Source organism: Penicillium subrubescens (assembly GCF_028828155.1).
Source record: "Penicillium subrubescens strain IBT 31985 chromosome Unknown utg000014l_segment0_segment0, whole genome shotgun sequence".
NCBI classification, from domain to species: Eukaryota; Fungi; Ascomycota; class Eurotiomycetes; order Eurotiales; family Aspergillaceae; genus Penicillium; species Penicillium subrubescens.
In genome coordinates, this window is record NW_026643164.1 from 387,515 (window position 1) to 405,643 (window position 18,129).

Sequence of the window (18,129 nt, forward strand, 5' to 3'; positions counted from 1 at the left end):
TAAGGAGGTTTCGGGATCCATTTTTGATTTTGGTTCTTGGTTCTTGTTTTGGGTGGGGTGGTGTTGACATGACCTATTCTAGAATGGGTTCGGTAATTGTTAATAGTTTTGGTTGGTTGTGAGTTTGAGATTGGTGTTTTTGGTAGTTGGAATATATGGGATTCGATCTGTCTATTGCTTCTAACATTCTTTAAAGTCTATTGTAGTGGCTAGAGTAATTCTATCTAGGCAAGGGAATAGAGATTGAGCCGGGTGTTAACTCTATCTGGTTGAAAGTACATGGTGAAGGTCTATTCCATGATGGCAAGGGACCTGGATGAGGCGAGACTTGATCTGGAAGGAAGGAGAAAATGAAAATTGTGCATACCCTGAGTATAGATTCCATGACTGAATACGACAAGAAAGTTTTCTAAGGACCAAATATTGACCAAGTATTCCCGAACAAAGTTGCTAAATTCTTTCTGCCTAACATGAACATCCAATTTACTTTTCCTTGTAAGTGAATACATGTCAGCCATTGCTTATTGCGCTTCTAAATGGAGTAAGTATTTCGTCCCAGAACTGCAGTATGACGTATGATATAATTAGCATGGCTTAGTATTTATTACCCCATTAAGTTATTAGACTTGGGAGAGCATAGAAACCTGACGGGGGAAAACAGAAGCAACCCTATTGAACCTAGAATTGATGGCTTGACCGATAATCAACCCGAGCCCGCGTCTTACGATCCGATCCGTCGATAGTTAGAATACAAGATGAGATCTAGAAGAGAAATGCGTATAGCGTATAGCAAATCTAAACTCTTACGATCATTAGTGTTCAGGTGGCTTGATGGTTTTAAACCCGACGGTCACTAAATGGCCCGACTCCGGGTTGGCTTCTGCGTTGTATGATTGGTCGATTATGGTATTTTAGATATGTCTTATGTATTGTACAGCCAAGGATCGCCGGGCGGTTACGGCCGTATGTACTGGTATTTTGTTTTCACACATATAGACAACGTATATGTACTACCTAATAAGTTACTTCTTCTTTGCGTAGTGAGCAATCGGGATGAATACAGCGAGCGGCATGTACCAATACAGTATACAGTTAGCTGAATTCGCTAAAGAATACCGCCAAAACTGCGTGGCCCAACTTTGAACTGACGCCGTCTACGGAGTAGATTAGACCGAGTTGACCACAGTAGTGTAGAAAGATTCAAGAAGACTGATTGGCCAGCCTTGTGGATGTACAGTAGTTGACCCATCTGTCTAGACCTGCTGATTATGACTGCTCACCTCTGATTTGCCCGTTCGTCAAGAACATGGAGGCAGTGACGGGTGTCACCAGTATCCATCATCATTATCCACTATATAAAGAGGCTAATATCCCACCCCCAATTTGTTTGCCAAACATTGCTCAACGATTTCCCCGTCAACATGGCGACTTTCAAACCCCTCGTCCCACCACACATCATACCCCACGATGACCAAAATCCCAATAGTCCACTGCCTTTCCCAGGCGACCGTCCATCAATCTCAGCCGCGATTCGGGATAACATGACCCTCTCCAGCTGGCTGCTCATAGGTGGTTTACTCCAGGGCCTAAGCCTAATGGCCCTAGGCCCGATAACAATCTTGCCAACGGCTCTCATCCTAACATACCGCGTCGTGGACCACGCATTAATGAGCCTGGGCATTACTCGCAACCGCTACCTACAAGACGTGATCCATCAAAAATACAGTCCACAAATCCCCTACCCAGATGGAAGTTTCGGCACCGAGCCCTCCCGCGACCAAGTCGTGGTCTTCCACCTCGGCACACGGAGTAATCACCCGCTCGGCCTCCTCGCGCCCGGCATGAAAGGACTCGGCGAAGTCTTCCTCCCAATGATCAGAGACATGCAAGCAGACCCCGAAAAATCCGGTCTTTTAGGCGTATCCCGCTGGATCAAGCAAGACGATGCCGCCGGAAACGAAACTATCACCATATTCTACCTGCGCGACTATGAATCTCTGCATCGCTTTGCGTACGGCGACCTACATATGAACGGAGTGCGGTACTGGAATAAGATTTTTAAGAAAAGTCCGCATATATCGATTTACCATGAGACTTATGTTGTTCCGAGGGGACACTGGGAGGCGATTTATATTAATAGTAAGCCAACGGGCTTGGGGGATACTTGGTTTCGGTTTAAAGATAAGGAGGATGGGGCGCGGGGATTTGTGAGGCCGATTGTGGATGCTCGTACGGGGATTTTGAAGTCGAAGACGGGACGGTTGTCGATGGCTAGTATGGAGAAGGTGAGGGAGTATGATGAGGCTTATGGGGAGTCCTATGTGGGTTGATGATGGTGTGGAAAAGAAATGCGATAGTGAGTTGGTTTGAATTTTCTTGCGCTAATCTGGTAAAGGGGTAGTCTGGATGATGGCGTGGTCTGTATATTTAAGCATCATGGAATTTTAAGTGGACATTCGGAATAATAGTCAGCTTGTACTGCTTGTTCGAAAGATCTAGTCTCTAATAGGAGATAAATCTTGAATTGAATTCACCTTGAACCCCCGGAAACAATGAGAACTATTCAAGTTTGCAGTGCTGAACAAGTAATATTTCAAGCCTCCCTAAGTGAATGCAACCTTTACCTACTTTTCAGGGAATATGGAAGAGAAAAGGAACCATGAAAGCAGAACACAGAGGGCTGCCTTTGACACGGAAGCCCTCCAACAAGCAGCAAGCAGCAAATGGCCTGGAACTGGAAACAACCATCTCTAAAGGCGAATCTAATCGAGGTCTTTAATTCCATGACAAAACATAAATAACAATTTCCCTATTGCGACTATCAGTAGCAGCCTCTCCAAAGGTAGCATAGTCTCCAACTAGCGAGAACCCCTTCCTCGTATGCAACAAACGGTTTGTCGGCGACGGTTTGTCGGCGGTCAAAGAGTCATACTCTTAGGTCGTGAGTGAAAATAGCCATGAGGAACCGAAAACCTTTGTTCATGAGTATCGAGCAGAGCATGGGTCGTTGTTGAGAAGATGGGTACTCTCGTATCGGCGATAAGTCTCCTCAAAATGCAGCCACCGGAGGGCTATGTCCCTCTCAGTTCGCCTGAATGGTCGTAGCTCGTTATTCTGATGCTTGCCTAAGAAGCTTTACAGCGTTATTGCATAAACCACAATGTTCTGATTTTGGTCGACGATATCATTCGGGGCCTGGGTAACTATCCGCTGATGGATCACAAAGCTAAATGGTCACAGGGCCCGATGGCAGCCGCATTGCGCGGCGCTGGAGAACTATATACTCGCAAGCTTCCAATATTAATGTCTCGCCATCCTAGTCTCCACCAGTGCGCCAGCAGTCCCGAATATGCAAGCCTTGCTCGCGATGGACAATAAGCATCTCAACATGCCTGCAGCGCAACCCGAGGGCCAGAGTTTAGAGTCGAAGACGTGGACGACCGATCGTGACAGCAGCCCTGAGCCTGAACAATTTTATTGACGCATTGTTTCCTTCACGCACCTCTCATGGTGGTTTTCTTGATGCCTTTGCGCACGTAGAGGATTTGACGCCTTCGCGCATGCGTTTGGATCGATTCATGATCCAATCTAAGCTTGGAATTCTAAATTCATGGCGACCCTCGGTTCTCTAAAACTCGCCTATATACTTCAAATTCAACAAGCACGCGACATTTCACGACACAGAACAGGATGGCTGAATCCTATGCCTTCGCCCCCTTTTCTCATTCGAAGAAGCAGTCTCATCACTCATGAGGAGTAGCCAATGCTACGGGTAGGCCAATTAGAATCATCAATAAGAAAAGTTTATACAAATTTGGTCTGTAATAATAAACATCATAACGACAAAATCTAATCAAAGCGATTGATAAATGAAAGATGCAAGCTTAGGGGCAAAGTCTCCCCTCATCATAGTAAAGTGATTGGCGCCATGCGCCCTCTCAATGCGAATCTCACAACCGGGGAAGAGCCTTGCCCAACCATTATCTGAAAAGTCAGTACGAGCTTCCGTCAAGAACTTCATTCCCTCCGTGTCTTCTTCACAGGACGGCGGCCGTGGAATATCCGCGTTGTCCATGACACTCGAACAAGCCCAGATCATTGACACGCGGGGCTTGTTAGCGTCGGTCAGAGACAGCGGAGAGGCGTAGTACTCATGCAGCGTGTCAATAGTGGCATTGAAATGGGGAACTAGCCATTCCGGTGCTTGAGCTGGGGCTTTGTCACCCTGACTGGCGCCAAAGAGATGTACCTTGTTGCAGTAGTCATAGAAGTGCTGCGGGAGGCGATCAAGACCATGAGGCACGGGACTGTCGATGAGAGTGAGACTGGCAACACGTTCTTGGTAATCCTCGATCATCATCTGAGTGGCGCGATAGGCCAAGATACCGCCCGCAGACCAACCACCAAAGTGGTACGGGCCGGTTGGTTGGCGGCGACGGACCTCCTCAATGTAGCTCTTGATCAGATCATTCACGGTGCAGTTAAACAGATGTGGCTGACGGTGATAAGGCGAGTTCAAGCCGACGACGGAAACACTAGAGTCCACGCGAGGAATTCCTGTGTAGGATGTCGCGGAGCCAGCGCCATCGGGGAATAGGAACAATGTCTTGTCCGTCTTGGAAGGCGAGCCCTGCAAGAGAACTGAGGTGGTACGTGGCACAGGGAGAGCTGCCGGCTTCATCTCCTTGTCATCACCAGGGGGAAGTATTCCGAGGTTTCAGAGGACGGAGTGATGGCCCTTGACGCTGGAGTCACATTGTTCTCGTCGGCCGAGCTCGAGTCGTCGCTGCTAGCTTGATCGGCCAGGAACAAGACTTTGATCTCCCCAATGGTCGGATAATCAGTGAAGATGGACTCAAGTGGAACATCCATTTCCAGCTCTTCCGCGAATCTGCTGACGATCACGAGTGACAGCAGCGAGTCGATGCCCATGTCAGAGAAGACGCAGTCATCCGTCAACTCATCGATACTAATTCCACTCTCTTCAGAGATAATGGACAGTGCAGTGGTCCAATTGGCAGAGGTCGACGCCACCTTGGTCTGAGGGATCGGAAGGGAGAATTCCTCGACGGGCTTAGGCACTTCGGAAACAGGCGTCGGTGTCAGTGCCGTGTCCTCGCTTTGATGCTGGCCGAGGTAAGTTTTCAAATCAGCCACCGTGGGATAAGTGATGAAGAATCCTTCGACTGGCACATCTATAGGCAGCTCCTCGCGGAATCGACTGGTGATGACAAGAGAAAGAAGAGAGTCCAATCCCATGTCCGCAAAGACACAGCTGTCTTCCAGCTCAGAAAGCGATACGCCGCTCTCATCTGAGATGATTTGCAGCGCAGATGCCACGAGTGAAGATGAGCTTGCCGGGGACGGCGACTTTGCAGCCACCGGTGGCATTGCAGTCGGTTTGGCGGGAGTGGCTCTTTGCTCAACCCTCTTGGGAGCAGGGGCAGCTGTCTTGGGAGTCTGCTTTGCAGACGCGACAAGAGCTTTCTTAGCGGAGGCCACGAGGGCTGGGTCGCCACTCTCCATGGAAAGCACATAGCGCAGAACATGTCTCGGAACGCCTTGGGACTGCAAAGAAAGTCAGCACCTCAACTTACCAAAGTGGCTAGGAAGAGAGGATAATTTACCACTACACCCTGGAAGGTTGCAACAACTGTATCTCCATCCATCACAATCATATCACCCTCATACATACGACTCTCTCCTTCGACCATCTGCACAAACGTAGAGTAATGTGCGTCCGGCCGCAATGGCTCATACACCTGCAAACTCTTCCACCCATGGTTGACAAACACTTCCCGGTCAAGGTCAGCGTCATCATTGCAATTCATCACGAATCCGCTAGACTGAGCCAGTCCATCGAGATAAGACGGGTGGGTATGGAACTTTCCAGGGGCCTGCACTTCAGAGAAGCAGACACGAGCCGCTGCCTCGAGGGTTGTGCTATCAATGATAACTTCCTCGATCGTTCTGTAGTCTTGGTGGAATTCCGCCAATGGACGAATCATTTTGTACACCATAGCACGGTTGAAACGCTGGGTTTTTCCGGGCTCTATGCCCTCACGCATTTCGCGGACGCGTCTCTGAATCTTGATGCGTTCTGTCTCTGCAGCCGCGCGGCGACTCGGGCTAGAGAGAAGAATCGTGCAGTGCGCGTGCTCATTGGTAGGCTGGCCCTTTGACTGACGTAAAGTAAGCATGATTCATGTGAAGCCTGGGGCATTCTCAAACTTACATCCATGGAAAGGAATCGACACAATGCGCTGCCTGCATCCCAGTCGACGGTTGTTGCTGCACGAAGAAGATGAGTGCCACTGGGCTTTGCAATAAGCGCCTTCTTGATGGTCATTTCCGTGATGGCAACCACGGTGTCGACATCGTGGCATTGGTGGCGGCTGCGCAGATATTCACCCACCGAGAGGGCAATATCCGCATATACCGACTAAAGAAAATTTCAGCACTGCAAATTCAAACAGTAGGTTCAAAAAGGGAAAACAAACCGGAGTGCAAAGGGGAATCCCATCAACGTTGTGACCTTGCACAATGGGACTCAGATCCTTGCGACACAAATCGGCTTCAACCACGATACCATCCTTTGTTTCCTCCACAATGCGATGGATGGTGGTTGATTCCTCCAGGCGAGCAGTCTGTATGAGTGGCGGATCTCCTTTGCGCAGAGACCAGTCGTTGACGTACTGAACCCAGTAATCCTTCAGATTCCAGTTATATGCTGGAAGACGAATCACATGTTGCGCAGCAGTAAACGAACGATGGTACTCGTTCCAGGCAATATCCAGTCCAGCGCGGTAAAGGGTCGACACGGCTTCGCCCAGACTCTGCCAGTCATCGCGTCCCCGTTGCAGAGTCGGCACTGCATGTGCCTGAGATGTTTTGGAAGCTGCCTTGATCAGGCCGGAAACCACTCCATGTGGACCGACCTCGACGAATTGAGTGCGATCATTGATGACACCCGCAGCTCGAGCAACCTGCATTGCCTGGTGGAAGTTCACAGTTTCACGGCAGTGTCGCTGCAGATACTCCGGTCCGAAGATCCCTTCAGATTCCACGATATCGCCCAACAAGGGAGACAACACGGGGATCGCTGGTTTGTTGAAAACAATCGGTTGAGCCGCCTGCACCAGATCATCCAAAATGGGTTGCACCTGTGATGAGTGATAGGCATATGAGACAGGGATTGTCTTCGATCGCACTCCACCTTGCGACAGTGTTTGCTGAAGGGCCTCGATCTGGTCGTTGGGCCCAGCCAACACGGTCTCCTCGGGTGCGTTAATGCACGCAATTTCATATTGCATCGAAGCCACCGTCGACTCGACATTCGCAACAGAAGCTCGAGCGACCAGCATGCTGTGAGTATGTAGGGTGCAATGCTCTTCTAGAAGCTGTGCCCGCTTACCAACAAGGAAGACAGTGTCAGCGTCAGAGAGAACACCAGCCACGTTCAAGGCAGCGTACTCTCCCAGGCTATGACCGACGACGGCACTGGGAACAATTCCAAACGACGCCCAGAGGCGGGCCAATGCAATTTGAAGGCAGACACTCGCCAGTTGGGCAGTCATGGGCGAGAAGCGCTTCAAACTGGACTCCGATTCGTCCTCGATAAATGGCAGGAAGCTGTCAAAGCCTTGAGATTGAGCAATTCGATCCAATAGCTGCATGTTGCTGCGGAATGATGGCATAGACTCATAGAGTTTTCGGCTCATTCCAACAAACTGGCTGCCCTGACCGGTGAAGGCAAATACCAATTTTGGAATTCCGATCGGTCGATTGGCGCCATCGCCACGTGAAAGAGCTGCTTCCAGCTGGCTCTTAATTTCGGGGATGCTAGACCCCTGGACAATAACGCGATGCAAATGATGCATGCGACGGGCAGTCGTTGTGTAAGAAAGCTGCGGCAGGGAGATATCCTCTCCAGCAGATTCAATGAAACCCAGAAGTGACTTGACATTCGCTTCCAGGGAAGATGCACACTTGGCTGAGACCGCTACAAGATGATGAGTTCGAGGATCCTCTGCCTCAGTGGTCTCTGGCAACGAGGGCGCGTCCTCCAACAAGAGCGCAGTGTTGCCGCCGGCGGCGCTGAAGTTGTTCACCAGAACGCGACGGGGTTCTCCTTGTTGCTTTTCCCAAGCTGTTGGAGTCAACGCAATGTGGACATTGCGGTCGCCAAGGTCCGTGGGGAACTTCCGATTGATGCGAGTCTTGATACCGCAGTGGGGTGCGATGGCATTGTGCTCCATCATCAGCAACACTTTAATAAGACTCGAAACACCGGAAGCTGCCTCTCCATGTCCAATATTTGCCTTTGCGGAGCCAAGGTACAGTGGCTGGTCTGGCGTGCGGTATGGAACAGAGGAAGGTGCCAGCGTGGACAGCACCGAGTTCATCTCACCAGCGTCTCCAGCCTGAGTGCCCGTACCGTGCATCTCAGCGTAACTAACGCTGTACGGTGAAACGCCGGCTGTACGTAGCAGACTTTGAATAAGATGCTGCTGTGCACCAGAATGAGGGCGAGTGATTGACTCTGCATCGGCCGAGTGGTTCGTGCCGGCACTCAAGATGATACCGCAAATTGGGTCACGGTCGGCCAAAGCATCATCCAGGCGCTTCAAGATTACGGTGCCAACACCCTCTCCACGGCAGTATCCATCGGCTTCATCATCGAATGTTTTGCAGTTGCCTGTTCGGGACAAGAAATGGCCGCGGTCGAGACCCGCTGTGAAGTCAGGGTTGGTGAGAATATTGGTGCCGCCAGCAATAGCCGTGTCGACCTCACCACGCCAAAGGGCGTTGCAGGCGAGGTGAATGGCCGCCAGACTAGACGAGCATGCCGTGTCAACCGCATAACTGGGACCGGTGAACTTGAAGCAGTAATTCAGCCGACCGGGGATAAAGGCTCGGTTGCCACCGGGGATAAAATACGTGTCAATGTTTTGTGCAGTGTTTGTTTCCATCCAGTCATTGGATGTGACACCGTACCAGACACCAACACGGTCTTTGGCCGTGGATGGAGTTGTATTAGGTACCAGACCCGCGCGCTCCATGGCTTCATAAGCCGTCATCAGGGCGATACGTTGCGCGGGATCCACCTGAGGAGCCTCACGCGGCGACAAGTTGAAAAAGCGAGCATCAAAAGCCGCTGGGTTTTGCAGCCAGCACCCATATGGCGTGGCACTTGTGTTCTTCTTTCCCTTGCCGGGCTCGGCAACATGGGTTCGTGCGTCCCAGTGCGAGGCTGGCACCACCTCGTGCACGTCAAGTCCTTTGATAAGCAGGTCCCAAAACTCTTCGTTGCATTCGGCGTGGGGATATCGGCCAGAGTATCCAATGATGGCGATCTTAGATGAGTCAATGTTGTCTGTGGGCTTCAGCGACAGGTTTGAGGAAGGGTCAGGCTGATAACGCGTGAGACTGGTGGCGGCTTCAATTGCTTCGGCAAGCCGAGGTCCTGCGGTACTGCCGAATGACTGGACGTGAAACTTGAAAGCGTCTGGGCCCTCATGATCCGGAAGAGCAGCGATCATTCCATTGACGAAGCTTTGCCAACGGAGAGTCTCTAGGAGGATCTGAGCTAGGGCATATTCAAATCGGGAGCGAATATCGGTTCCCTCGAAAGGTCTACCACTTGTACTCGAGATAAACGGGATGTTGCTTGTGGTTTTCTTCTCATCGGCAAGAAGGTTACCCAGGATAGATGCAGAGTCCGCAGGGTTAAAAAGAGTAGAAGAATGATAAGGAGCGAAGATAGGAATGGATCGTGGAGCGAGAGAAGCAAACTCGGCAGATTGTCTCAAGCTGAAGAGACTTGTTGGCGGCCCACTGATCGTCACAGCATGTGACAAGTATGCGCTGATATAGGGTCGAGTGTGCGATGGTAGGTGCTAGTTGTTGTCAGAATTTTTGCTCACTTTCTTATTGATAGAAAGAATAGATAAAGCACGAACCTGAGCCTCTATGAATCGATCAATTCGGTGTGAAATGTCATCCGGAGACCGTGTAGCAACCACCATAGACCATGACTCCGTTTCGGATTGATCAATAGCACGTCCGACTCGCGATACATGGAGCCCTGTTCTGAATGCGATCTTTATGGTTTCTGCACCGACGTTGGGGAGTTCTGAAATCGACTGGCAACTGCTAACGGCCGCTGCAGACAGAGATCCAAGACAAAGACCGCCGATAATGATGTCCGAAGGACTGGTATAAGTAGAGGCGGAGCTTTGGGCTCTAGAGGAGATACCTAGTTAGAATTTCCAAACAAACTTTCAGTAAGGGACTGAACTTACTGAATAAAATGAGCCAGCTGGTTAATACATGTCAAAGCACTGTCAATAGATGGATGCGCTTTCTTCTGACCATCCCTCCAGTCCAGCAAGCTGGCCACTGAGGCAAAATGAGGATATTGTTGGCGGACTTGGAGCGGCAGCGAGCTGATTTCCGTTCGCACTCCCCGAACGGCCTTGTTCAGAAAGTCATTCAACAATGGCTCCACATTGGGAGAGAGCAGACGACGAAGCGATGTAAAATCGTCGGTTTGGTCTCCAAACAAAATGATCTGTTGAACGCGGGCCATGGTGGTTGAAGATTCGGTAGCACTCAGGGACAAAATAAGTGCATCCCAGTATGCTTCCACGGGTTTTCTGCTGTCATTTTAACATAACAGGCGCCGTTTAAATGATATCCTTGGCATCGGTATGGGTCCATGGCCCGAGACAGCTGAAAGCACTTGCAGATGTCGATGCAGCCCCATCGGGTCAGCATAGACAAGCCTCGGGGATACAGTTTCCCAGGCACCAACAGGCTTACCAGTGACAGCCAATGATCGGGGTAGACAAAGAAGTAAAATCGGAATTGCGATACCACGACCGAATTGCTGAGAAATGCTGATAATCGAGCTCCGGCCTCCGACTTGTACTCGGAACCCGAGTGGTAATTCAGACCCGGCCTCCGAGCTATATTCGTGTTCATCTTTTCTGATGTCTATCTTCTCGTTTCCCCTGCTTTGATTTTAGAGATTAGTGTTCTCCGGAGAATTTAGCGCCACCTTTCATAGTATGCTCCACTATCTGTATCAATTTCTTACTCGTGTCATGTCTCCCCTGATCTCCAACGGCGTGCCCTCTCCAGTGTTGGAGGGCACCCAAGACCCTAAGTCACTGCCTGCTGGAAAGGATGACCTTCTCAGCGAGCTGGCGAGTTCCATTTCGTCGAATGCTCAGATCGTGAGCACTTTCCTACAGTCCGAGGGCTACAATGCGCCTTCATTCGGGCGCGATGCTGCTTCAACAGTAGTTCCCGCAACCGCTCCTAGCGAGGTCCAGGCAGCACGCGAAGCGCTGCTGGAGGGATCAATGAAGATGTTTCAGCTTGCATCAGGACCTAGAGAGTACCTACCCAACCTCGCCGTGCAAGTGGGTTTCCCTTCCCTCTAGCTATGGAGGGACTTTTCATGTCTCCCTCTGTCCCTTTCCCAGTTGCCTAACTCGACTAAACTGTCCATAGTACCAATATCTTTCGTGTCTCCATTGGTTGATTCATTTTGGTATCTTCTCACGGGTTCCTTCCACCGGATCAATCACCTATGCCGAGCTGGCGGCGGATGCAGGCGTCCCCGAGCGAACATTGAAGACAGTAGCACGTATGATCATGACTAGTCAGGTCTTTTACGAGCCCCAGTCGGGAAGTATCGCACACACGGCGGCATCAGCGCAGTTCGTGACCAACCAGAGTTTGAACGACTGGGCTCAGTTCATGTGTGAGGCCTCTGTACCGGCTGCCTTGAGTCTTGTGGCCGCTACTGAGCGATGGCCGACCAGCCAGTCGCGAACCGAGACCGCCTATAATGTCGCTGCGGATACCGACTTGCCATTTTTCGATCACTTGGCCACGCTACCCGAGCGGACCCGACAGTTTGCCGGATACATGAAGAATGTCACCAGCAGTGAAGGCACCAAGCTGGACCACTTGCTTTCCGGCTTCAACTGGGCGGGCCTCGGATCGGCCAAGATTGTGGATGTAAGTCTTCCCCTTAGCAAATCCGCTCAATCTGTCGATATGACACTAACCAGTGCAAAAGGTCGGTGGCTCAACTGGAAACGCAGGAATGGCACTGGCCAAAGCATTCCCAGAGCTGCAAATCACTGTGCAGGATCTCCCCGAGAATGCCGCCGAGGGGGCCGCGACACTGAAACCCGATCTGGCATCGCGTGTCACTTTCCAGGGACACGATTTCTTCCAGCCACAGCCAGTCATCGGGGCTGACATCTATTTGCTGCGCATGATCCTGCACGATTGGGCGATACCCGAGGCGGTTCGCATCTTGCAGCAACTAGTCCCGGCGATGCGTCGGGGTTCGCGTATCGTCATCATGGACTCCGTATTGCCACGCCCGGGTTCAATAGCCTCGACCAAGGAGCGCCTGCTACGGGTGCGTGATTTGACCATGCTGCAAGTGTTCAACAGCTGTGAGAGAGATCTGGATGACTGGACTCAGTTGCTGAGCCTAGCGGATAAGCGTTTGCGACTCACGGATGTGTCGCAGCCTCGGGGAAGTGTCATGTCCCTTCTTACTGTCACTCTTGATGAGTGAGTGCGTGGTTCTCCGGTTTCCTGTTTACAACATGGCAATAATGCACGGGCATCACAACCATCTGAGCGCAGCTTATTTGCATTCTAGCGATTGGTTCGTGTTGTAAATAGTTGACTCGTTAGCCAACACAATGATAACGCACCGGCAGGGGTGGGGCGACGCGCTCTGGTTATGTTTGTATGGAAGGTCATGTGATCGTATATCTAGAGGTTACCTATCACTCTTTCTTCAGTCTTGATTATTCTCCTTTACTTAGGACACATGAGTTAATGCATTATTACCAATTTCTCTTAACCCATTTAGTCTACACTTTCAACTTTGCAAACTTAGCTTTACTGTATACTAGGAATACTGCTTTAATCTGCTATGTACAGAAACGACTAGAATACGTGTTGAACCACCAAAAAATATATAATGCAAGCTTATATGTAAAAAAGACTACGCTAGCCCGCCGACAGCAGGATGCACCCATTCTTCTCCCCGGCTCATCCCTTTAACCAAAAGCTCTGCAATACGCTGAGATGTCTCCTTTCCTCGGGGAATATCATGCCCACCACCATGATCCCATAACGGCGCTTCCTCCTCACATAAAGCATGCAACTGTACTGCAGAGGGGAAGCGTGGATCTTTCGAGCCACAGATATGTACAGTAGGAATCCGAATTCTCATATCAGCCGGCTTCAATGTAAAATCCAGCCCAAAAACACTCGTTTGGTGCTCTAGACCACGGATAACAGGACAAGTACCTGGGACCGGAGCCCATCGATCGGTGGCTGCACCTCGACCAGCGCCGCTCTTCCGGTTCAACCAACTATGGTCGGTAGTCTTGGATAGAAGCAGACGCCTTGTTTCATCATCCCACTCTTGAGCTTCTGAAGAAATGGGCAGACCCAAGTCTTCGAGAACTGGCAAAGGCACCCCGCCACAGATGAATACAGCTAATCGGAAAGGCGGGGGTATGTTCGGACGTGTACGTTCATGGTAAAGAAGATAGCTGGCAACTAGACTGCATCCCTGCGAAAAGCAGAGAACGCCATTGTATGGGCCATCACGGTCTAGTTTGGCCTGTAATCGTTCGAGAGCGGCTTTGATGGCTGGGACTGAACTACCTTGCCAGAAAGTGTAGTATGGAGCCGAATAGAAGGGGACTACATCTGGAGCAGGGTCGGACTCAAATGGAGCATCGATGAACTCAAAGGTTGTATCGGGTGCAAGAGATTCGAGTTTAAGGCGGAAAGATGCTATATTCTGTTTGTTAGCGCTGATACTCCGAAACTTTGACAGTGGACGCTTGTACCAGTTTGGGACTTGAAAATATGGGCGCTGGTCCCGCGCCCATGAAGGCAGAGGAAGCGCATGGTGGATAATAAAAAAAAGCAAACTTTTACGAGTCTTACTAAAACTAATCATATACTTAGAACGGGACTGGATGGATGGTCGGAAGTGTGGTCGGGAGAAGTTCCTCGGGGCCCGACATAAACCCTGATCCATGCTGACCCGAGCTGATATCGGCGGTGCATTATGCAGACGAAGTGAGGAAAAAGAAACCAGAAATTTGTCCAGAGTGCTTAGAAACAAGGAAATAAACAGCTTTCGAAGATGTATTTGGAAGCTCCACGTAGGAACAGCGAGAAAAAGCAAGTAATGACAAAGATAAGGTAAATGTGACTGCTATTCGTCTATCTAGCTTGACTAATTCCTAAGCCCGACGAGAATCTTGCCCGTATACAACGGAGTCCATCTTCTCCACCATGTAAGTCTTTGCCTTAGCCTTGTATACCAACCCACTTGGTACTCGCCAACCCCCGAGTTCCCCGACGCCTCCATCTCTGCCCACAGCCACGAACTGCGTCAGCGCAACCTTTTGCTGATACAATCGTGTTTGACGACCGAACATCCACTCCCACCAGGTCTGGCCTCGGCTCGATAACTCGGGATAGAGCGCCAATTGGTCGTCCCGGAAACTGTCAATGAGGGATGGAACGGGCTGGATAGCGTCGAAGAAGCTTCCATTGGTGAAGGAAGTAACGGAACCCAATGCGTAGACTCCAGTCACGTTCTGTACACGAAGACTGGATTGGTCGGTTTTGACAAAACCCTTCGAGTCGAGCCATGTAGATGGTAGGAACGTGGTATTGGGCGTGCTTCCCGTGGCATCGATGTAGACATCGACTTTTCGGGTAGACTGGTCGCTCAAGGTTATCTCCCACGGGCCCTGATCTTGCTTCTTTTGAATAGCCGATGTAACCCGGAGTTCATGGATCACATCAACGTCCAGATTTTTGAGCATTTGCTCAGCAGTCGCAGATGTCCGAGGGTTTGCATGCGATAGCAGGCAAGCGTTGCCCGATAGCAGTGTAATTGATTTGTTTGCGTCGGGCCAGTGCTGTCTCATTGCTCCAATCTCCCCGGCCGTTTCAACACCCGTCGGTCCTCCACCAGCCACAAGGATTGATTTGGCATCGCGTAAGCGGATCTGCATCTCCCCGAGGATGCGCTTCGTCTCGGTGTGTGTCTCCGCAGAGGAGAACAAAGGGCTGTGAGTGGTTGTCCCGCTGGCAATCACGAGAGAATCGTATTCCACAGGAACAATCTCGCTAGTACCGGAGAGCTGTACATGGAGAGTTTGAGCCTTTTCGTCAAGATATGTAGCACGAGCTTGAATGAACTTGAAGCGTGACTCGGGATATTCCTGAAATCCATCTGCGATGGAAGCAAAGGGCTCTGGAAAGCCTGGATTGGGATCCACCAAAGCCCTTGGAGCGGCAACTTTCCAGTAGAAGTGCGATGATGGTGAAATAAGGGTGACATGGTAAGATTGACCAAGGGCCTCGGTCAGAGTTGGCAGTGTTCGTCGGAGCAAATGATGTGCCAGTGAAATTCCGGCGACACCACCTCCCACTACCACGACCTTTCGAACGGTAGTCTCAGCCATGGTAAAAATCTTTAGCTCTTTTTATTTGGCCTAGTATACTGGATGCTAGATTTTGGAATTGGGGCTTTCCCATCGATATATACTCGAACCTACGGGGACCGAAAGCCCGATATCCGATTGACAAACCCGATCGAGGCCAACATACCATGAAGCAAAGCTCACGAGTCCAAGAATAGCGAAATGAAATGAAATCCAATTCTAGCCCTGAACAGAACCTATGTACCAATTTGAAAAATATAGAACCCAGAATTCCAAGATTCCACCCGCTACTGCCACTTCTTAGTCTCGTTCTTAACGCGCAATTCCTCGCTGACCTTCAAGATTGCTTCCTCAGCACCTTCCCATCGCTTTCGCTTTCCCTCAAACAGACGATAATGGAATGGCAGAAGTAAACCATCCATGAGAGTATTGCAGAGGGAACGGTTCGTTAGCCAGAAGTACCATCCTTGCAGGCCGTATCCGAGATTCTCCTTCATTCCCAATCCAGCCGTTTCCTCGACCCAGTCCAACCAGTCCGCACCCTTCACAAGACCGGGAGTAACCGCTCCTTTGGCTGCCAACTCTGCGATCCATGCATGTTGCTTGTCTACCGCCTGAATCATTTCTTCGCGAGGTGGAAGTGGCGATCGGCCAGACCACACTTGGCCTAGGGCCATTGTAGCTAAATCAAACATGAGGAACGCCGGATTCATGAATGATAGATTTCCCATGAATGCCAATGATTCTGGATGCTCCAAAGAGAGTAGGTTCTGGTATAGGCGTGGGATTCTGCGCCCATTGGCACTGCGGATGTCCGAACCTCGGTAAATGGTGGGATCACTTTTACCCAGGATGGAGTAGTCGACCGTATACCCGGTGCACCAGATAATGCCGTCAATTTCAGCAACGCTTCCATCTGTGAACTCAATCTTTTGAGAATCAAGAATCCTCTCAATCGGTGGCTTGGAAGTGATGAGTCCGCGAGAGAGATTGTCGACCAAGTAATCGCTGATAATTGGTCGTGCTTGATTGACTGATGGAGCCGGGTCAAATCCCCATTCAGGCTTGAGATCATAGAGTCGATCTCGCAGGCCCATAATGACCTTGTTCATAAGCTTTGTCCAGATGCTTGGGGCATAACGGGACAGTTGCTCGAGGAACACGCCCTTTCGGTATGTTCGGATGTGGTCAACAGGCTTGTTATCGACCCATCGAGGGAGCTACGGGTTATTGTCAGCTACCAGGAAACCTAAGATCGAATTTTGTGGAATAATCTTTCTTTTACTTACCACAATGCTACCGTGTCGGTGAGACAAATACACCTTCTCTGCTTTGCCTGCAAGCTCACACGCTACATCCGCAGCTGTGTTTCCAAAGCCGACAACGAGCATTCGCTTGCCAGCCCAATCCTCCGGTCTGATCGGTTAGCCGAGAAAATGCCACCAAGCAGGTCAGACAGCTTACCTTTTGAAAGCAATAGAGTGCACCGCCTCACCTCCAAAACGATCCATTCCGGAAACTGAGGGTACATTGGGGGTTTGATCCGGTCCCATGGAGTACACAACTTTGTCAAAGCTGCGAACAACCTTTGGCTCATCGCCAGTAGAGGTCTCGACATCCCAGAGAGCAGTATCAGGGTTCCACTCCGCGCGGTGGACAACTGTATTTAGCTGAGCCCGTGGCAAAATACCAAAGTGCTCAGCATACGATACCAGGTACTTGTGCATATCTGCTGCTGGTGGAAAATCCGGTGTTTCTAGAAATAGTGAGAATTCAGATCCCCTGAGTAGTTGGAGTAAAAAAAGGGGTTGGGAATTTACCATCTGGGAAGGGAAAATCTGTGAAACATCCCTAACTAAAGTTAGATATCATATTCCGCCTGTCATTTTGGCTGAAACTCACTCTTTGCTTCGAGCCATTGGCCACAGTGGCTGATTTTTCACCTGGATCAGCATCTCATATCATAATTCATCAACAGAGAAACTCACTAGGTAGAACAGAAATTGCATCCTTGCTTTCATTGTAGTTCCACAAACCACCGACATAAGGGTGCTTATCAAAGCCAGTGACATCAAATCCTACTTCAAGCAGATTTTTCATTGCCACAAGCCCAAGGGCCCCTAGAAAATGGAAGAACAATAGTTAAAAATCATACTTTCATGAGAAAATGTAAGCGCTTTCAAAATTGGCGTACCTAGGCCAATTACGGCCACCGTTGGGGTCTTGTCAGTCATGGAGGTTTGCGCAGCCATGTCAAGTCTATCGCTAGTATACTTTGTAAAGAAAAATCGACCGAGTTCCTGCTGTAAGAGATTGGACTTAGAGATGATAAAAGGCCTAGAGACTAGAGTATTACTTTGTTGGAATCCGAGAGCTCAACTCCGGTAGACACTGAAAGCTATAGCTTCATCACCGAGTAGGAGGTGGTCTGACATACTTGAGTGACTCGAACTTCTGATTGGATGGGCTTATCGGTTCTCGGGGCTCGGGCTGCAGATCGGGAGGCGGTTCGGGGTAAGATTGGCCTCGATGGAAATGGCCCGTAGAACAACTGACCAATCAGAATCTTTTCTTAGCATGGGAGTGTCTCGAGATAGATTCTTGCAAG

The 18,129-nt window shown here is 50.1% G+C and overlaps 6 protein-coding genes across 6 annotated transcripts; 2 read left to right on the top strand and 4 right to left on the bottom strand.

The window, feature by feature from the left end:
- Positions 1 to 1,421: 1,421 nt before the first annotated feature.
- Positions 1,422 to 2,330, top strand: N7473_013366 (DUF4188 domain-containing protein; the record flags this gene model as incomplete). The annotated part of the gene is made up of 1 exon (XM_057159305.1): positions 1,422 to 2,330. The coding sequence occupies one exon, from the start codon at positions 1,422 to 1,424 to the stop codon at positions 2,328 to 2,330; it is 909 nt and encodes a 302-aa protein (XP_057002041.1).
- A 1,523-nt stretch (positions 2,331 to 3,853) lies between these two features.
- N7473_013367 (type I polyketide synthase) lies at positions 3,854 to 10,591 on the bottom strand (the record flags this gene model as incomplete). Its single annotated transcript, XM_057159306.1, is given in 7 exon segments — positions 3,854 to 4,684; positions 4,696 to 5,568; positions 5,628 to 6,182; positions 6,236 to 6,442; positions 6,501 to 9,899; positions 9,927 to 10,245; positions 10,305 to 10,591. 7 exon segments carry the CDS (start codon positions 10,589 to 10,591, stop codon positions 3,854 to 3,856), a joined length of 6,471 nt encoding a protein of 2,156 aa, XP_057002042.1.
- Positions 10,592 to 11,031: 440 nt separating this feature from the next.
- N7473_013368 (uncharacterized protein) lies at positions 11,032 to 12,901 on the top strand. The gene is made up of 3 exons (XM_057159307.1): positions 11,032 to 11,429; positions 11,521 to 12,033; positions 12,095 to 12,901. Exons 1-3 carry the CDS (start codon positions 11,073 to 11,075, stop codon positions 12,605 to 12,607), a joined length of 1,383 nt encoding a protein of 460 aa, XP_057002043.1. The 5' UTR covers positions 11,032 to 11,072; the 3' UTR covers positions 12,608 to 12,901.
- A 144-nt stretch (positions 12,902 to 13,045) lies between these two features.
- Positions 13,046 to 13,965, bottom strand: N7473_013369 (uncharacterized protein; the record flags this gene model as incomplete). Its single annotated transcript, XM_057159308.1, has 2 exons — positions 13,046 to 13,848; positions 13,905 to 13,965. 2 exons carry the CDS (start codon positions 13,963 to 13,965, stop codon positions 13,046 to 13,048), a joined length of 864 nt encoding a protein of 287 aa, XP_057002044.1.
- Positions 13,966 to 14,306: 341 nt separating this feature from the next.
- N7473_013370 (uncharacterized protein) lies at positions 14,307 to 15,542 on the bottom strand (the record flags this gene model as incomplete). Its single annotated transcript, XM_057159309.1, has 1 exon — positions 14,307 to 15,542. The coding sequence occupies one exon, from the start codon at positions 15,540 to 15,542 to the stop codon at positions 14,307 to 14,309; it is 1,236 nt and encodes a 411-aa protein (XP_057002045.1).
- A 266-nt stretch (positions 15,543 to 15,808) lies between these two features.
- N7473_013371 (flavin-containing monooxygenase) lies at positions 15,809 to 17,773 on the bottom strand (the record flags this gene model as incomplete). Its single annotated transcript, XM_057159310.1, has 7 exons — positions 15,809 to 16,741; positions 16,811 to 16,937; positions 16,986 to 17,277; positions 17,342 to 17,372; positions 17,424 to 17,452; positions 17,510 to 17,641; positions 17,716 to 17,773. The coding sequence occupies 7 exons, from the start codon at positions 17,771 to 17,773 to the stop codon at positions 15,809 to 15,811; spliced, it is 1,602 nt and encodes a 533-aa protein (XP_057002046.1).
- Between the last annotated feature and the right edge of the window lie 356 nt (positions 17,774 to 18,129).